Here is a 16,116-nt window from a genome sequence, read left to right as displayed (position 1 = left end):
TAATACTATATGGGAAGCGTGCATCTAAAATTAGCAACGTTTCAACAGAAGGAATGCAATCTTGTTAACCCTGACCCCAAGTATTAAACTTGTACTTGTATTAAACGTGTAAATCATCCTGCACTGTTTCCGCTACAGACACGCACAATACTAGTGAACTTGCATCTTATTGAGGCGCCTAACGTTCGCCTGATATGGATTTGAGAGATTTGCCACCCAAGCACCTAGTTTGGATTTAATTTACTTTCTCATTTTCCTGTTTCTCACTAACTGTTAGCTTAGAAAGGTTTCTTTTTTTTCTGCTAATCATGCCTTCATTCTCAGCAGTGCCCAGCGCCTTTGAGATTAATGCCTGTCTCCTCCTCTCTCCCACACACACACGTCTGTCTCCATCTTTCGAATGTTGTCCGCTGGGTTTTAGCACTAGAACAGGAACACTGTTCCACTTTACCATCCCACTCGCTCTCATCTTTTATTCTCTTCCCGTTCTTGACAAATCCGGGGGATCTGATTGTCCTCAGTGCTTAAAAATATCCTCAATACTCATTTGCTTATGTTTCAGGATTTTGGTGGGGTTTTAAAGCTCCTCTGAACTCAGGTTCACTCATAAGTTAGTGTCAAGTGTTTACATCTGTAGTAGCGCTGGTGTGTCCAGGTCAGGTGGAGGAGGGATGTTCTCAAACATCAGACATGTTCTGTTGCGGATTGTTCTGCCACCTGCTGGTAGAGATTTTGTTTGATTTGAATGTGTTTTTGTTGTTCTTGTTTACAGATGTTCATTGTTGATCAGGCAAATGCAAACAGCTGCTCTCTCAAAGAGTTCACCATTACCGGCTCCACATATGCCCCTGAAGGACAAGTGTGAGTTTTACTGGCCCACATGCACACTGGTAACTCAAAATGCATTAGCCGCCTCTATTGATCATCCTCCTCCTTTTTTTTTCGCTCCAGGTTTCATGAGGGTAAACCAGTCCGATGCTCCCAGTATGAAGCTCTGGTTGAAATAGCCACCATCTGTGCTCTGTGCAATGACTCGTCTCTGGATTACAATGAGGTTTGTAATTAACATGTTCTGGTAAATGCAGCACCCCTGTTGTGCTGAGATACACGATGTAGTAATGTAGTAACAGCTATGATGTTAAACACCTGTTCACACACAGAAGGTAGGAACTAATGTCTAGAACAGTTTGTTCTAGCAGATGAATGTGACTTCATGAAGTTACTTTAAAATTTATTTAATTGTCTTTTTATATTTTCCAGTTTTTTTATTTATTTATTTTTTAGTATGTAGTATTTAGTTTTATAGAAGCCTCTTTAAGTCCCTTGTTTTTAAAAATACAATATGTGATTTATTTTCTAATATATTTGTTACAAATTAATTTATCATATGTAATCTTTATCGGCTGATATTACCTTTTCTGCCTACTAATATCTGTTTTATAAGCACTAATAAATGGCAATTTACTTCTAATACTTATAATAAGCATCTAGTTAATAGTGAGAATTGTTCCCTATACTAAAGTGTTACTGAATCTTTTTGTATAATTTAAAGATTAATATATGATTTTAATAGAATCAATGTTAATAGCTGTGTATCCCTAGTGCTTACATTATCAAACAGCATTTTTGAAACATTTCTAAAGAATTTCTTTCTATGTCAGGCCAAAGGTGTGTACGAGAAGGTGGGTGAAGCCACAGAGACAGCCCTCACTTGCCTGGTGGAGAAAATGAATGTGTTTGACACACAACTGAAGGGCCTTTCCAAGGTTGAGAGGGCGAACGCTTGCAACTCGGTAAGATAGACATTACCAAACCCTAGTGGGGTGTCTGGTTGTGGAAGCCACATTTATTTTGACAAGGCAGCTCTAATATCAGAGTATTTCGTTGATCTTGATCTCAGGTCATCAAGCAACTGATGAAGAAGGAATTCACTCTGGAATTCTCCCGAGACAGGAAGTCCATGTCGGTCTATTGCACTCCCAACAAAGCTCGCTCCTCCATTGGCAAGATGTTCGTTAAGGTAACATCACATTTTTAACACTTGATCTGTTCCACACAGGAATGCTTTATGTCTGAAATGTATTGTGGTGCAACAAAGTGCCTTCAACTTTCTTAAACTCATTATTTCTGGGTGCAGGGTGCTCCAGAGGGAGTGATTGACAGATGCACGCACATTCGTGTAGGTGGGAATAAGGTTGCACTGACCGCAGGCATTAAAGAGAAGATCATGTCGGTGATCCGTGAGTACGGCACAGGACGTGACACACTGCGCTGTCTGGCTCTAGCCACCAGAGACAACCCAATGAGTAAAGAGAGCATGGTGCTGGAGGACTCAAACAAATTCATTGAGTACGAGGTGAGAAGGGCATCTCTGCTATAGCATATACATAATTAATAATTCATTTTTATTCATTAATAGTCTTATCATAATTGCTTCTTTTCCTTTAGACGGACCTGACCTTTGTGGGATGTGTGGGTATGCTGGATCCTCCCAGAGCTGAGGTGGCAGCTTCCATCAAACTTTGTCGTCAAGCGGGCATCCGAGTCATCATGATCACAGGCGACAACAAGGGCACAGCCGTCGCCATCTGCAGACGCATTGGAATCTTTGGAGAGCACGACGATGTGTCACAAATGGCCTACACTGGCCGAGAGTTTGACGACCTGTCTGCTGCCACCCAGCGCGAGGCAGTGGTCTCGGCCCGTTGCTTTGCCCGTGTCGAGCCATCTCACAAATCCAAGATTGTGGAGTTTCTGCAGTCCTACGATGAGATCACTGCCATGGTAAACAGAATCCAGTGAAATCATAACACGTACTCATAGAATGGTTTTATATATATGACTTTTCAAAAACTTTGGTTTGGTAAGACTTTTTGGGATGCTTTTAAAAAAACTTGTACACTCAACAAAGCTGCATTTATTTGATAAAAGAAAAGAGGACTCCAAACTTTTCAAGAGTAGTGTATATTTATATAAAAATATGATTCTACATTAGGTTTTCTTCTGTTGGAATCATTCTCTCTCAGCTGACCTGCCATGCTGTGTTCATTCCCACAGACTGGAGATGGTGTGAATGATGCACCTGCTCTGAAAAAAGCTGAAATTGGAATTGCTATGGGCTCGGGCACAGCCGTGGCTAAGACTGCCTCTGAGATGGTCCTTGCTGACGATAACTTTGCCACCATTGTTGCTGCTGTGGAAGAGGGTCGAGCCATTTACAACAATATGAAACAATTCATCCGCTACCTCATCTCCTCAAATGTCGGCGAGGTGGTCTGGTAAGGATCTTAACCATTTGTTAACATTTCAGGAATGCATTCTGTATTTTCAGTGGCACATTACTCCAAACTTACTTATGCCTTTCATTTAAAATTGCTCTTTCAATCGATTTCACGTACAGTTGATCTGATCTATTTACAGACTTGAGGGAAGACTTTAATAGACGGGTGCACATCATTTTTTCAGCCTGGTTCTCATAATAGAACCTGAAGATTTGGTTTGGTCCTCAAACTGCATATAGCGTGTCCCATTAAATATAACCATAAAAAAGTAATTAAGAATTGTTATAATATTATTGCGCTTTTAGTAAAAAAAATAAAATAATAGTAAATAAACTAAATAATAGTTTGTGATTTTATTATTATTATTAAAAATAAAAGGTCCTAGTATTAAATACAAATACATTTATTTTATAGTAAACTTAAAAAATAAAATGGTAATATTTACTACTACTTTCTTTGTTTGCCTCTATAAGAAGAATGGCTTTACGTATTCTCCAAGCGTCTAAAAATAAATACAAGCGTTTTCATCATAATCAGCAGTCTATTATTTTGGCAGGTTGCTGGCAAGTAAGTATACGCGCTTCCGGATTTAGCATTGCTTGTGATTAAAGAGCGTATGTGGATGAATGTCACAGTTTTGCATTGTGCTTTGAAAACGACATGGCGTAGCCTAGATTTGTGCTTTCAGGTTGAAAATAAAACTTATATAGTACAGTTTGTGATCTAAAATGGTAATTGTGTATTAACAGCTGTCAACCAAGTCAGTACACAAATGCGCTGTCAGAACATATTTATATAATGCATTTTTTTTTGGCATGCAGACCTGCAAACCACTTATGTGCACCCCTGTTAATAGATGATTTTGAGCGGAGAACACAGAGGCTGTACTTATTTTATTTTAAATACAGTCCAACTATAATGTTGTGACATTCAAATATTGCATGACTGTTTCTATATTAATATTTTAAAATGTATGTGAATTTTCAGCAGCCATTAATGCTCCAGTCTTCAGTCTTTCTGAAATCATTCTAATATGCTCATTTTATGCTCAAGAAATTGAATAGAAAGTTAAAAAGGACAGCGCATACAACCACATGCCAGATTGGTTATTTTACAAAATGTTTGATATTATGTTCTTCATTAAATTGTCTAATCAAGGTTTATGATTCAGCCTAAATGTGCAATTTAGTCTCCATCTTAAAAGTTATACTATATAAAAGGCAGGACAGTGAAATTTATTCCTTGAGCAAACTATGATCGCTGCCAAGGTCTTTTTGACATTGTTCCAGTTGTTATCTAAGCACATAACTCACTCACATTGTGTTTTCTCTCTGGCAGTATTTTCTTAACGGCAGCTCTGGGCTTCCCCGAGGCTCTGATTCCAGTTCAGCTTCTGTGGGTGAATCTGGTGACCGACGGTCTGCCTGCGACTGCACTGGGCTTCAACCCACCCGACCTGGACATCATGAGCAAACCCCCTCGCAATGCCAGAGAACCCCTCATCTCTGGATGGCTCTTCTTCAGATACCTGATCATTGGCTGTGAGTGCATCATATTTATTGATTTTTACTATAGTTTTTACTTATTTTTTGGCTAAAGAAAGTGAGATTTGACACCTTGTTCTCCATGTCACCCTATAGGTTATGTGGGTGCTGCTACTGTTGGTGCTGCTACGTGGTGGTTCATTGCTGCTGAAGATGGGCCCAGAGTCACCATCTATCAACTGGTTAGAAACAGCCCCTTACAATTTCAATACAATTTTGTTTCTCAAACAAATGCATTCTTATGTTTAAATATACCTCTGTCATTTTTTTTTTATCCCCACAGAGTCACTTCCTTCAGTGTGCACCAGACAACCCTGAGTTTGAGGGTCTGAAGTGTGAAGTGTTCGAGTCTCCCTATCCCATGACCATGGCGCTGTCTGTACTAGTCACCATTGAGATGTGCAATGCCCTCAACAGGTCAGTATCGGAAGTGTGCTGCAATACAGAAACAGCTTATCCCTGAAAATGCCCCATTTGACGCATCGCAAAAACCAGCCCTCCTTTCTGTTTCAATGTCCGACAAGCCATGCCTCTCTCATGTTCTTGCTCAGTAAAAAAATACATCGCAGAGCAAAGAGGTAACTGAAAACATGTGGACAGACAAGACAGAGCAGGTTACGTGTATGAAACAAACTCTCAGTCTGTATAAAGTAGGCCTTTTTATTTCTTTTTTTTTTTATTCAAACAAAAACATAGTTTGTGGCTCTTAAATGTGTTGTGCCAGATCGCTTGTAGTGCCTCCGCTCTAGCAGCACGCGTGAACTGAAGCACGGAATAAACATGAATGAACATCATAACGCATTTTATTTAAACCATGGAAAGACGTCAATAAACACAGTTTAAGTTTTAAGTCCACTTATGTTAGTCTACTCTCCTGTCTGATTTGTTTGTCGGGCAAGATGGCGGATTTGGCGTTATGATTGGTCAGATCGTTTGTCAAACAAGCTTTTTGCAAACAGTCAATTTACTATTTATCTGCTATTAAGATTTATCAGTTCACAAAGAATGAGAAGATGCTGTATTCACTTGGAAGTAACTTTGTAAGCATATGTGGTCAGATTTTAAAAGTTCGATTTTGTGACTGCATAAATTACTTGCATCTTTTTTTGCATTAACAATTTTGATAAAGCATTTTATTAAATTTAGTTTCAAGTTATTTGTATAGCGCTTTTCATAACACATCGTCTTAAAACAGCTTTACAGAAAATGCTTTTTTAAATGGCACAATTGCAAAGTATTCTGTTATCAGAAACGTGTGTATCAAATAATTTAATAAAGGATAAATTAGAGCTAATATTAAAGACAGTTTTGTAAAAAGGAAAAAAAAGTGCCAAAAGACATTGTTACAAATGCTTCTCTTTTTTTTTTTTTTTTTTTTGATGAGGGACAATACATTTAAACCCTATTTACACTTGTATTCAGCTATAAGCTGAAATGGATTTTAATACCAGGTGTTAACTGCATAAGTGGTTGAATGTGAGACTCAATATTTACAATGTTATCTTGTTGATGCCCTGTCATAGTGTTTCTGAGAACCAATCTCTGCTTCGCATGCCCCCCTGGGAGAATGTGTGGCTGCTTGGAGCCATCTGTCTCTCCATGTCCCTCCACTTCCTTATCCTTTATGTGGAGCCCCTGCCGGTAAGATCAGTTTTCATCAATAAGATGCTCAGTATCATAATTTATGTATTTATATTGTTTTGTGATCAAACTGTTCTGAGTTTAGTAAATCGTCCATTTATTATTTACGCTATGTAGTAGTTTAAATGACTCTACATTTTTTTCTCTACAGATGATCTTCCAGATCACCCCACTGAACTTGATCCAGTGGCTTATGGTGTTGAAGATATCCCTGCCTGTCATCTTGCTGGACGAAGTGCTCAAGTTTGTGGCCAGAAACTACCTGGACAAGCCCAAAGACCTGGACGGTCCCAAGAGCAAGGCCTGCTCACTCAGCACCTGTACAGAGGGCATTTCCTGGCCTTTCGTGGCTCTCTCACTCCCCCTTGTGCTGTGGCTCTACAGCACTGATACTAACTTGGCCGAAATGTTCTGGTCTTGACTGAAATGAGCACAGATGTGTATAGATGGTGTGTACGTGTGTCTGTGTGTGTGGTTGTGCGTTTAAAGTGTGCCTCCGCAACAGAGAATGTGTACGAGAAGGACAGGATTAACTCAAAAATAACCATGATAAAGAAATATAACCTTTTTTTTTTTTTAAACATGTCCACTGATGATTGAGGAGACCATGCAGATCTGAAGTCTTCAAGTATTAGTGATTTTTTTTTTTTTTTTTTTTAGTTTTTTTTTATTATTATTATTGCATTTTTAATAATTTGTTTAATGTCTTATTTCAAACCATATCAATGATGATATCCAATTTGGTTTGGCCCCAAATGATGTTTGTAAATGGCTGAATAAGAGAAAAAAAGTGCTTGTGTACAGACATTTAACACTATTTTATGCAATTTTTCATTTGTTGTTATTGGTTCAGTTTGCTAACAGAGAGCCGAGTGGGTAGGGCAGAAAGAGAGCGAGAACAAGACAGAACTGTTTACTAATGTTTACCTTGGTGTCTTCGGCGTGAACATCGCTCAATGGACTAGCATGGTGTTTCAAAGCAGCATGGGAAAGAGTGCTGGATGAAAGCTGCATGTTCTGTATTTTGCATGCATTTTGTGTGGTTTTTCACTTATGATTTGTACCTGTATGCCTTTCCCTCTGTGTAATAACATCCATTTTTATGGGTATACATTGTGTTTCCACTATTACATGACACTTTTGATTAGTAAAGCCAGTTTTTCTGCACTAGGCAGAGTACAGCTACCTCAGGACTGTCAGATAAGACTCTCTCTGGTTGCTTCCCCCCCCGATTTAGCTTTACACCGCTTGTACACATTAATGCATTTGGTCTGCCTCTATTTGAAGATAAACAGAACTCAATCTGCAATTTTGACCCTAACTAATATATTTTAAGTTGTTTTTTATATTTTTTTTTCCACTGTATTTTATAATTGATTGAACTTGCATTAACTTAATTTAGGGGTTTTGTTTTGGGGAGGCATGGGTGAACAAAAGAGGTTACCGTTTAGTGGGTAAGGCCAGAGACAAAGGAGTAGAAAATGTAACCAGCAGGTTTAAGTTTAGGTGTTGCATTCAAAACATGATTTCTACAATGCAAAACCAAAATGTTTCATGCTACATTTTTTTTCTCTATTTTTAGGAAAATACACTCATGAACCATTTGAATTAAAATGCGTGTTTTCATTTTTTTAGCTGGTCTGTTCCCGTGATGCAACGCGGCAAGTTTTAGGAGCAAATATACTTGAATAAATGAAATTAATGTACAGAGATTTAGTTGCATAGCTAAGCACAAGATGGACATCTGGGAGGTGCTTCCTTGAAAAGGGTTTCCTGTTTGGCCCTCACCAGCCAGTCTGGTGGTGGCCTGTATATTTGTACACATGCAGCACATATATCTAAACGGTACAACAATTTTTTTTAAATGAAATCGAGCTTTCTGGCATTTAGTTGTCCATTGCATAACACTAGTTCTTGCTTGCTAAAATGGATGCATGTCCCTGACTGTGCCCTTGGTGTGGAATTTCAGTTTTTTTTTTTCTAACAATCATAAACATTCCCTTAGCCTTCAGTGGATTTAAATTTAAGCGAGTGCTGTTGACATTGCTGCCACTCATTTCTCTGCTCCTTTTCACCATGTCACAACAATGTCCTGAAGCCTCAAGTTTTCTGACAATGGACCAACCCTGCTAACATGTAAACCTGTTGAATTTCCACTACGACTACTGTAGCTGTTTAGCTGCATTTAACACATTGCCAAATCAGCTTGAATACATTCCACTGTTATATTCAACTGCAATATATGCTGTTTTTAAGAAATATATAATATATTGTAAAGACCTGGTCAAATTACTTGTGTGATTGTTTTCTTTACCCCATATAATTTAAATCTTGTCTCTGAATGAAATGAATACACCGTTAGTTTTTATTAGAATGGTCCGTACACTGTGGTCTGACTTGCTCAGGAATTGAACTTCGATGTTGGCACAAATGACTCAAATGAAAACACCATTGCCATTAGAAAAGTGTTGCAGTTTTTTTTTTTTAAATAGGGAAATGTTGCCTTTTGTATTAATTACTCATATAGTTATTTTCCTCTGTCATACTTGCTAATATGCTTAATATTTATTTAATAGAGCACTTGAGCATTTCCATTTAATTCTAAAACATTAAAAAATTCCTATTTCGTAATTGGTTTTTACTGGCAATTATTGCTTCTGCTTGTGTTGGGAAACCTCAGGCTTCTGTGTTGTGCATGTCCATTTTGAGTGGCTTCATTTAGCTGAACATCAGAACTTGCATGTTGAATGTGCAGTTCAGAGAAAATAGCCACCATTGCACTGCCATATCACATGTTAGAGTGGACTCAGTAATACAAACTATTCACTAGTAAAACGTAATAAATGACAGAGAAATGAGTGTATATGGAGGCAAGCAGCATCAGCAGCATAACTTTCTACCCTGCATGACAATGTCTACATTGCCTAATGGAGAGTTTGCTGCATTTGTTTTTCTGTGTAAATTGTCATAGTTTTATATACATGTATTATATAGTATAATGCATGCCTTCAGTTGTAATTAGCAAATAATTTGATCTATATTTATATAGCATCTTGCTGTGTACATTGCTGCTAAATGGTATGATATGATTAAACACGTCATTTTACAAATAAAAACTGCAGTTGATTTTACCAATGCTGACGTTTATGCGTTGTGCCTCTCTATGTATGTCTGTTAGGAAAAGCCATTTAATAAATTTAAATATACATAAAATGAAGGAGTAGGATTTTCTTTTATTCAGTCGGTTACCTGAATCAGTGAAGTTGGTCAGTAGAAAAAAAAAAACTCAAAAGCGGACAATAAGTGGTTCTTGTCATTGTACCTAAAATAATAAATTAAGTCATGAGTTCAATCATGAAATTTCCATCAAAAACAATGTACGTTTTGTTGAAGGTATATAAGCTTAAAGATGTCCTGATTGAGCTGTCGTGTCTAAGATTGGACACTTGAAGGCGACAGAGACAATGTATGGCGCTAAAGTACGGTCCAATTACAATGACATCATCTTATTACGCATATAAACACAGCTGCATCTTTTATGCAACCAGTGACCAAAATCAGTTAAATTGACGATAGCATAAAATAGGCCACGCAGAATGTAGCCTTCATTTTACAGTGCCTATTATTAGCTATCCAAAAGTATAGATACGAAAGGTTTTATATTTGCAAATTATGTTATTGTACACAATGTTAGATTGTTCGTTATCTATATCTAAAGAAAAGCAACTGAAAACAAAAGCATTACAAAGGATATTACAAACATATTTATTTAACAATGTTCTGGGTGCTCCTTCTCTCAAAGTTAAAAAGGCTGAACGAGCATGTAAACGCGACTCAGTTTAATCAAAACAGACTTCATTCCCGTAATAAAAAGTTTGATATTTAAACCACACCACGATTATTAAAAACTCCCTGACCTATGCGGTGAAGCAGCCTGTCGCTTTAAATCGAACCCATGCTGGGAGAGCTGTCAATCATGTCTCTTAGTCCCGCCCCTTCCTGCAGCAGCAGCAGCGGTGTCTAGTGGCTTTTCATACAGACAGATGCATTACGTACAGCAGACACGCCAAATCTGCACAGTCTATTCATCAGCGACAAAATGGGATAATCGTGAGCGTCTTTAGAGAATTTCTTTAACGGGAACTAAACGACCGATCAAGGAGAGTGATTTTTTTGTTATTTATTATAATTTCCAGTCTACAGAGACGTAAGCACAAAGGGCTGTGGGGATAATGGTGATAAAAAAGAAATCATATTATGAACGCAAGACAACTGGAATAGATCGCCACAGACACGACCGGACCGTATAAATTGTTTATGGCGACCAGTTTAATTTGAAAAGCTTTCTAAGGAGTATTTTGTTCATCTCTTGCGCTCTGGAGAACAAATGCTGTCATTGTGCTGGGGACCGAGATTTGTGCGCGTGATATTCTGCAAGTGGTCTCGTCGGAATGGTACGCGAGATGAGACTGCGCGTGCCTTTATTGTTTCCGCGCGACAAGCTCAATAACGGTCGTTCTGTCGTTGAACAACTCGAGCCCAACGACGACAATTTTGGTACCGAAAGACTGAGACTTCTAGTGACAATTCCAGGGAAATCATGAACGAAGTGTTTTGTAAACGTTTGTATTAAGTGTTATCGAAGAAATATTCTTTATTATGAACGGGCACTGCCGACTTTTCATACTTTCCTCAATTTTCCTCTTCTTCAGCTAAATTCCACTTAGTTGAACATACTTGACCGTGTGTTTCTTACCAATTTGGTATTTTCAAATAGCCTGAGCAAACACAATGGTGGAGCCTGTGGGTTTCATTGAAGCCTGGAAAGCACAGTTTCCAGAGTCCGAGCCTCCGAAGATGGAGTTGAGGTCTGTTGGGGGAATCGAACAAGAACTGGAGAAGTGCAAAGCGTCCATAAGACGCTTGGAAATGGAGGTGAACAAAGAACGCTTCCGGATGATCTACCTTCAAACGCTGCTGGCCAAGGAGCGAAAGAGCTACGACCGGCAGAGATGGGGTTTCAGGAAGCCACCTCACATGACCGAAGGAGACCCCCAAGCTGTTGCAGCCGATTCTCAGTATCTCCATGCACAGGAACAGGGACAGCCAGAGCGCAGCAGGTTTCAGCCTGTGGGGGAGTCCAGAGTGAAACCACGACCACCCCCGGCCAGGAAGTCAGCCTCCCACGGTGATGGATTGGAGCTACAGTCATCATTTGAGGCGCACCAGGCAGGGCCGGTCAGTGAGACCGACGGGCTCTCGCCATCCACACAGAGGGGTGGAGTTTCCCCTCGCAGACCCCATCCACCTCCTGACAAGGAGTTACCCTCAGATCCGTCCCCCAAAGACAAGCCGGGCATGGGGCTCGGGGTGGCTGCCTTGCGTTCGAACTTTGAGAGAATCAAACGGGCCAACTCACAGTCAGCCAGTGATGGAAAATCAGGCCAAGAGAAACCATTCTACACCAATGTTGAGTTCCATCATGACAGGGGCCTGGTAAAAGTCAACGACCGTGAGGTCTCAGACAAAATTAGTTCTCTTGGGAACCAAGCCATGCAGATGGAGCGCAAAAGGTCACTTCATTCACTTCCAGGCAACCTTGCTACAGTCGCAGGTGATCTACGCCCCAGGCCTGTCTATAGGGGGCGCTCTACTGAAAGCACCTGCGGATACGACGTTGAGTATGAAGACGGCGAACCCAGTCCTCGCTACAGACCAAACGGGGCCAAACCACCACCGCCACCATGGCAGCCATCAGATTTCCAGCCATACACTAGTGTTTACGTCGGAGGGATGATGTCAGGAGAAGTTGGCGACGGTAGGGTCACTATGAGAGACCATGGAGGAAGTGACGACCATCTTCTCACCTGGCCCAGGAGGTCGTACTCCCCTGGAAGTTTCGAGGATGTGGGAGGCGGTGGAGGCGGATACACCCCAGACTGCAGCTCCAATGAGAACCTGACGTCCAGCGAGGAAGACTTCTCCTCGGGACAGTCCAGTCACGTGTCGCCCAGCCCTACGACAGCCTACCGCCGCCCACTCCGAGAGAAGAGTCGCTCACCTTCTCAGAACTCCCAGAATTCCCAGCACTCGTTTGACAGCAGCAGTCCCCCTACACCGCAGACGCAGAAACGACACCGGCAGCAACATGTCGTAGTGTCTGAGGCCACCATTGTGGGTGTAAGGAAAACAGGACAAATCTGGCCCCATGATGGAGACTCTGTTGCCTCCAGTCGTGCTTCCCATGATAACAGTTACCATGGAGATCTGGGTAAGTCATGATGATGTTGTTGTTGCTGTTTTTCTTATCACAGGTGAAGAGGTTCCTAACAAATATCAAATGTAGCCAAAAATGAATGGCATTATATAACACAACTGGTTGCTGTTGTAAGACTAAATGAGACGTGACGTCACTGATGACATCATTGTCAAGCTGATACACTGGGTAGCAATGTGCAGCATGGCTGAATAATTACAAATCAAAGCTTTTGGCCAGACACACTCTTCTTACAGTGATAACGAGTGGGCGTTTTGTGTTTTTCTTCTACTCTGCTCGCTTGATCAGTCAACAGTTTTTTCTCCTTTTATATTTTGTTGTTCTACCATTAAATCCCTCCTCTGTCAGCTTCTGTGCTTCCCGTCCCAAGCTATTGTCCATTTGTTTCAGGATCCGTCTGTATCGGTCAGACACCGTGGCGACTGGTTACTGTGATTGGTTAGTTCAGTCCAGTGAGACTCATATATGAGAATTTGAGGGGTAATTCATTTGACCAGCTTGTTTATGATCATGAGGTCAAGATACATGTCATGTGCATGTCCGAGTTTGTTTCTTTATGCAGGAGAGGAGCCGAGGAACTTCACTCCTGTCACATGCTGCTTTGGGAATCTCCCAAGCAGGACAAAGACCCAGTGAATGAGTGTAAATTGTCATACATATTTGCATTAATTTTTATGGTACTGTATTAATACCATGATTATTTGACTTGGGAGTTTATAAGGAAGAAATTGTTCAATTTCTGTGATTGTTTCAGTGGCGTGAAGGCAAATTGAGCTCATGTGATCCATCTCTTGTGAAGTGCTGTAATCGAGTATAGGCAAAAGAGGGAAAATTAATGATTTCTCTTTTCTTATTAATTTCCATGTACAGCAATATGGAAAAAAAACAAACCTTGCTGCTAAGAGTTTCTGCAGTTTACATAGGTTTTTCCTGCATGATGTTATTTTTAGCAGCATAACTCATAAGCAGCAAAAATCCCTTATTTTGTAGAGGGCCAGGGAAAATGTTGAGAGGGCAAGTAAAATATAAACTACTGGTCCAGTAAACAGTAATATTGTGAAATGTTATTATTACAATTTAATATATAATATACAATTAAAATGTAATTTATTTCTGTGATGGCAAAACAGAATTTTTACCAGTCATTACTCCAGTATTTGTCACTTGATCCTTCAGAAATAATTCTAATATGCTGATGTGCTCTTTTTATTTTTGTTTATGTTTACAATTGTGCTATTTAATAATTTTTCGGAATCAATGGTGTAAATTTTTTATTTCTGATTAATAGAAATTTCAAGAGAAAAAAATAATTTATTTGAAATAGAATTTATTTGAAATTGTTATATTATAAATGTAACTTTTTTTTTTTTTCAATTTAATGAGTCCTCAATGCTGAAGTATGAATTTCTTTCAAAAAAAAAAGAAAAGAAAACCTTACGTAACTGCACGTTAGTGCACTTTAAATAAGTTCATGAACTAATTTTTGCTGGGAAACATTGGCATGTGATGCAAGTCATTTTTACAATTTCAGCAAAACCTCATCAGCTAGATAAAAAAGATTCTGCAGAATCTGCAGACCAAATATTTGATGGTATTAAAATGAATGTATGTAATCAATGAACACTAAACTTTCAGCATTGACTATTCTTTCAACTAGCCTCAAACTTTAACTTGCTCCAGGCTAGTGAACAGTTATTATTGTTGAGCCCTGCAGAAGTGACCAAAAGTACAACATAGTACTGTTACCTAATAAGCAGGTGTCTGAAAGATTCAGCCAGAGACCGATATCAATGAGTGTGACTCACCAGACTGCTATTTCCATGGTCAGACTGTCTTTATAAGCATTCCAAACTTTTAACTGAATCAGAATGACATCAGCTATCAGAACGTCTACAGAGGGAAGGCGGTGTCATGTGGCATGCTTGGCTTGAAATCCCAAGGCTTTTGAGCTGATGAGGTGAATTGCACTTTGGTGTGAAGCAGACAGACCTGGAGGGCATTGGCACGGCCCGTCCGTTCAAATGCCAGGAAGATTCTCTCTGTGCAAGAGTGAGATAACAGAGGGCGGAAGATGATATATAGACACCAGCTGAGCACAGTCCAGCTCCAGGTTCTTTTGTCCTCATACTGACTTAAAATCAATGTGAATAAGTTTGAAAACCACCTGGCTTATTTTTAACAGTTAGCAAGGCTTGATATAACCAGGTGGCATTGTAGTAAAAGTCTGTACTCTGTAGATCTTTAACCTGATTATGTGATTTTCTACTTTAATATGCAACTAGTTCTCTGCGAATCAATTTACATTTTAGCTTTAGATAATTTGCACATTTGTACTTCTTAAACAGTGAATCAAGCCAGTCAGAATTAAATCAATGGCGCGGCCATTCATGTCATGAAGAAATTCTTCGCAGGCCATGCAAGTTACCATTAGGGTCACAGTATGTAACTTATCTTGCGAAGAAAAAGATGCTATCTCATATGATCTTGCCTGCCTTTTTATTTTGTTTGACTTTCTGCTTAGACACATGATATTTTTAAAGGACACTGCCAAGGAGAGGAATAAAATCCAGTGGCCCAAAACCATAATGCTGTAAGAGAAGAGGGAGGCAGGAGGACGTAGCATGTGCTGAACTGCTGTCTCTCGCCTCAGTGGACATGTGAAGATGCGGGTGCTGCTGAGACACAGATATAGGAAAGGCTCTCATTGCATAATGGTGTGAACAGTCCCACTCATGCATGTGTGCGCCATGTTTGATTTTGTTGTTTGCATGCATTTATTACATCTTCGAGCCTTGATGATAAAAGTAGATAGTGTTCACAGACATCACTGTGTCCTAATTGCAAGCCTAACCCTGTCATCCTTTAAAATTTGCAGTTCGGAAGTATTTTAATAAAAGCATTATTTCAGCCAGAGAATCGAGCCCCCCTGCTGAGGTTTCTGCATCTCTTGTTTCCTCGTCCTCCTCAGGGGACTGTTCCCATGGTCAATGTCCCCCTTGTAAACAACAATTGTAATTGTTTCCCGATGGTCCTCGGGCGTTTTGAAGCAGGCATCCAGGAAGAAATGTCTTTCTGTGGTTTACAGATCAGTAGCAGTGTCCTTTGGGGTGAAGAGCGAGTGAGTCACAGATAAAACAAGAAAACAGAAAGTTCTCAGACAAACACCCAGGAAAACATCAATCATTCATTAAAAAGACCAAGCAGCTGCTGTGCTCTGTACTCAGTGTGTTTGCATAAGTCACAAATGACGTTTACAGTGATGCTGGCATTTAAGGTAGCTGTAAAAGGACTGATGGTTGTGTGGAAACTCTTTTAGTACACAGGGGGAAATTGTCTCTTTTTTCCCCACTGCATGAATATGAGTACTCAGCTT

General features: G+C 39.7%; 2 protein-coding genes across 2 annotated transcripts in view; both read left to right on the top strand.

Annotated features, from left to right (window-relative positions):
- The window catches only part of atp2a2b (ATPase sarcoplasmic/endoplasmic reticulum Ca2+ transporting 2b), a 33,776-nt gene extending 25,021 nt beyond the window's left edge, over nt 1-8,755 (top strand). Inside the window, exons 9-20 of the mRNA XM_026196309.1 lie at nt 773-861; nt 952-1,054; nt 1,662-1,793; nt 1,901-2,020; nt 2,138-2,356; nt 2,449-2,784; nt 3,058-3,278; nt 4,620-4,822; nt 4,922-5,007; nt 5,109-5,242; nt 6,349-6,466; nt 6,618-8,755. Coding sequence (XP_026052094.1) covers nt 773-861; nt 952-1,054; nt 1,662-1,793; nt 1,901-2,020; nt 2,138-2,356; nt 2,449-2,784; nt 3,058-3,278; nt 4,620-4,822; nt 4,922-5,007; nt 5,109-5,242; nt 6,349-6,466; nt 6,618-6,887 — 2,031 coding nt within the window. The 3' untranslated portion in view covers nt 6,888-8,755. The remainder of the gene's footprint in view (nt 1-772; nt 862-951; nt 1,055-1,661; nt 1,794-1,900; nt 2,021-2,137; nt 2,357-2,448; nt 2,785-3,057; nt 3,279-4,619; nt 4,823-4,921; nt 5,008-5,108; nt 5,243-6,348; nt 6,467-6,617) is intronic.
- A 917-nt stretch (nt 8,756-9,672) lies between these two features.
- The window catches only part of bcr (BCR activator of RhoGEF and GTPase), a 66,024-nt gene continuing 59,580 nt past the window's right edge, over nt 9,673-16,116 (top strand). The window contains exon 1 of the mRNA XM_026196308.1: nt 9,673-12,737. Within this exon, the coding sequence (XP_026052093.1) occupies nt 11,258-12,737 (1,480 nt within the window). The 5' untranslated portion in view covers nt 9,673-11,257. The remainder of the gene's footprint in view (nt 12,738-16,116) is intronic.

Source organism: Carassius auratus, chromosome 21 (assembly GCF_003368295.1).
Source record: "Carassius auratus strain Wakin chromosome 21, ASM336829v1, whole genome shotgun sequence".
Lineage (NCBI taxonomy): Eukaryota > Metazoa > Chordata > Actinopteri > Cypriniformes > Cyprinidae > Carassius > Carassius auratus.
This window is presented reverse-complemented; position numbering and strand designations above follow the sequence as displayed.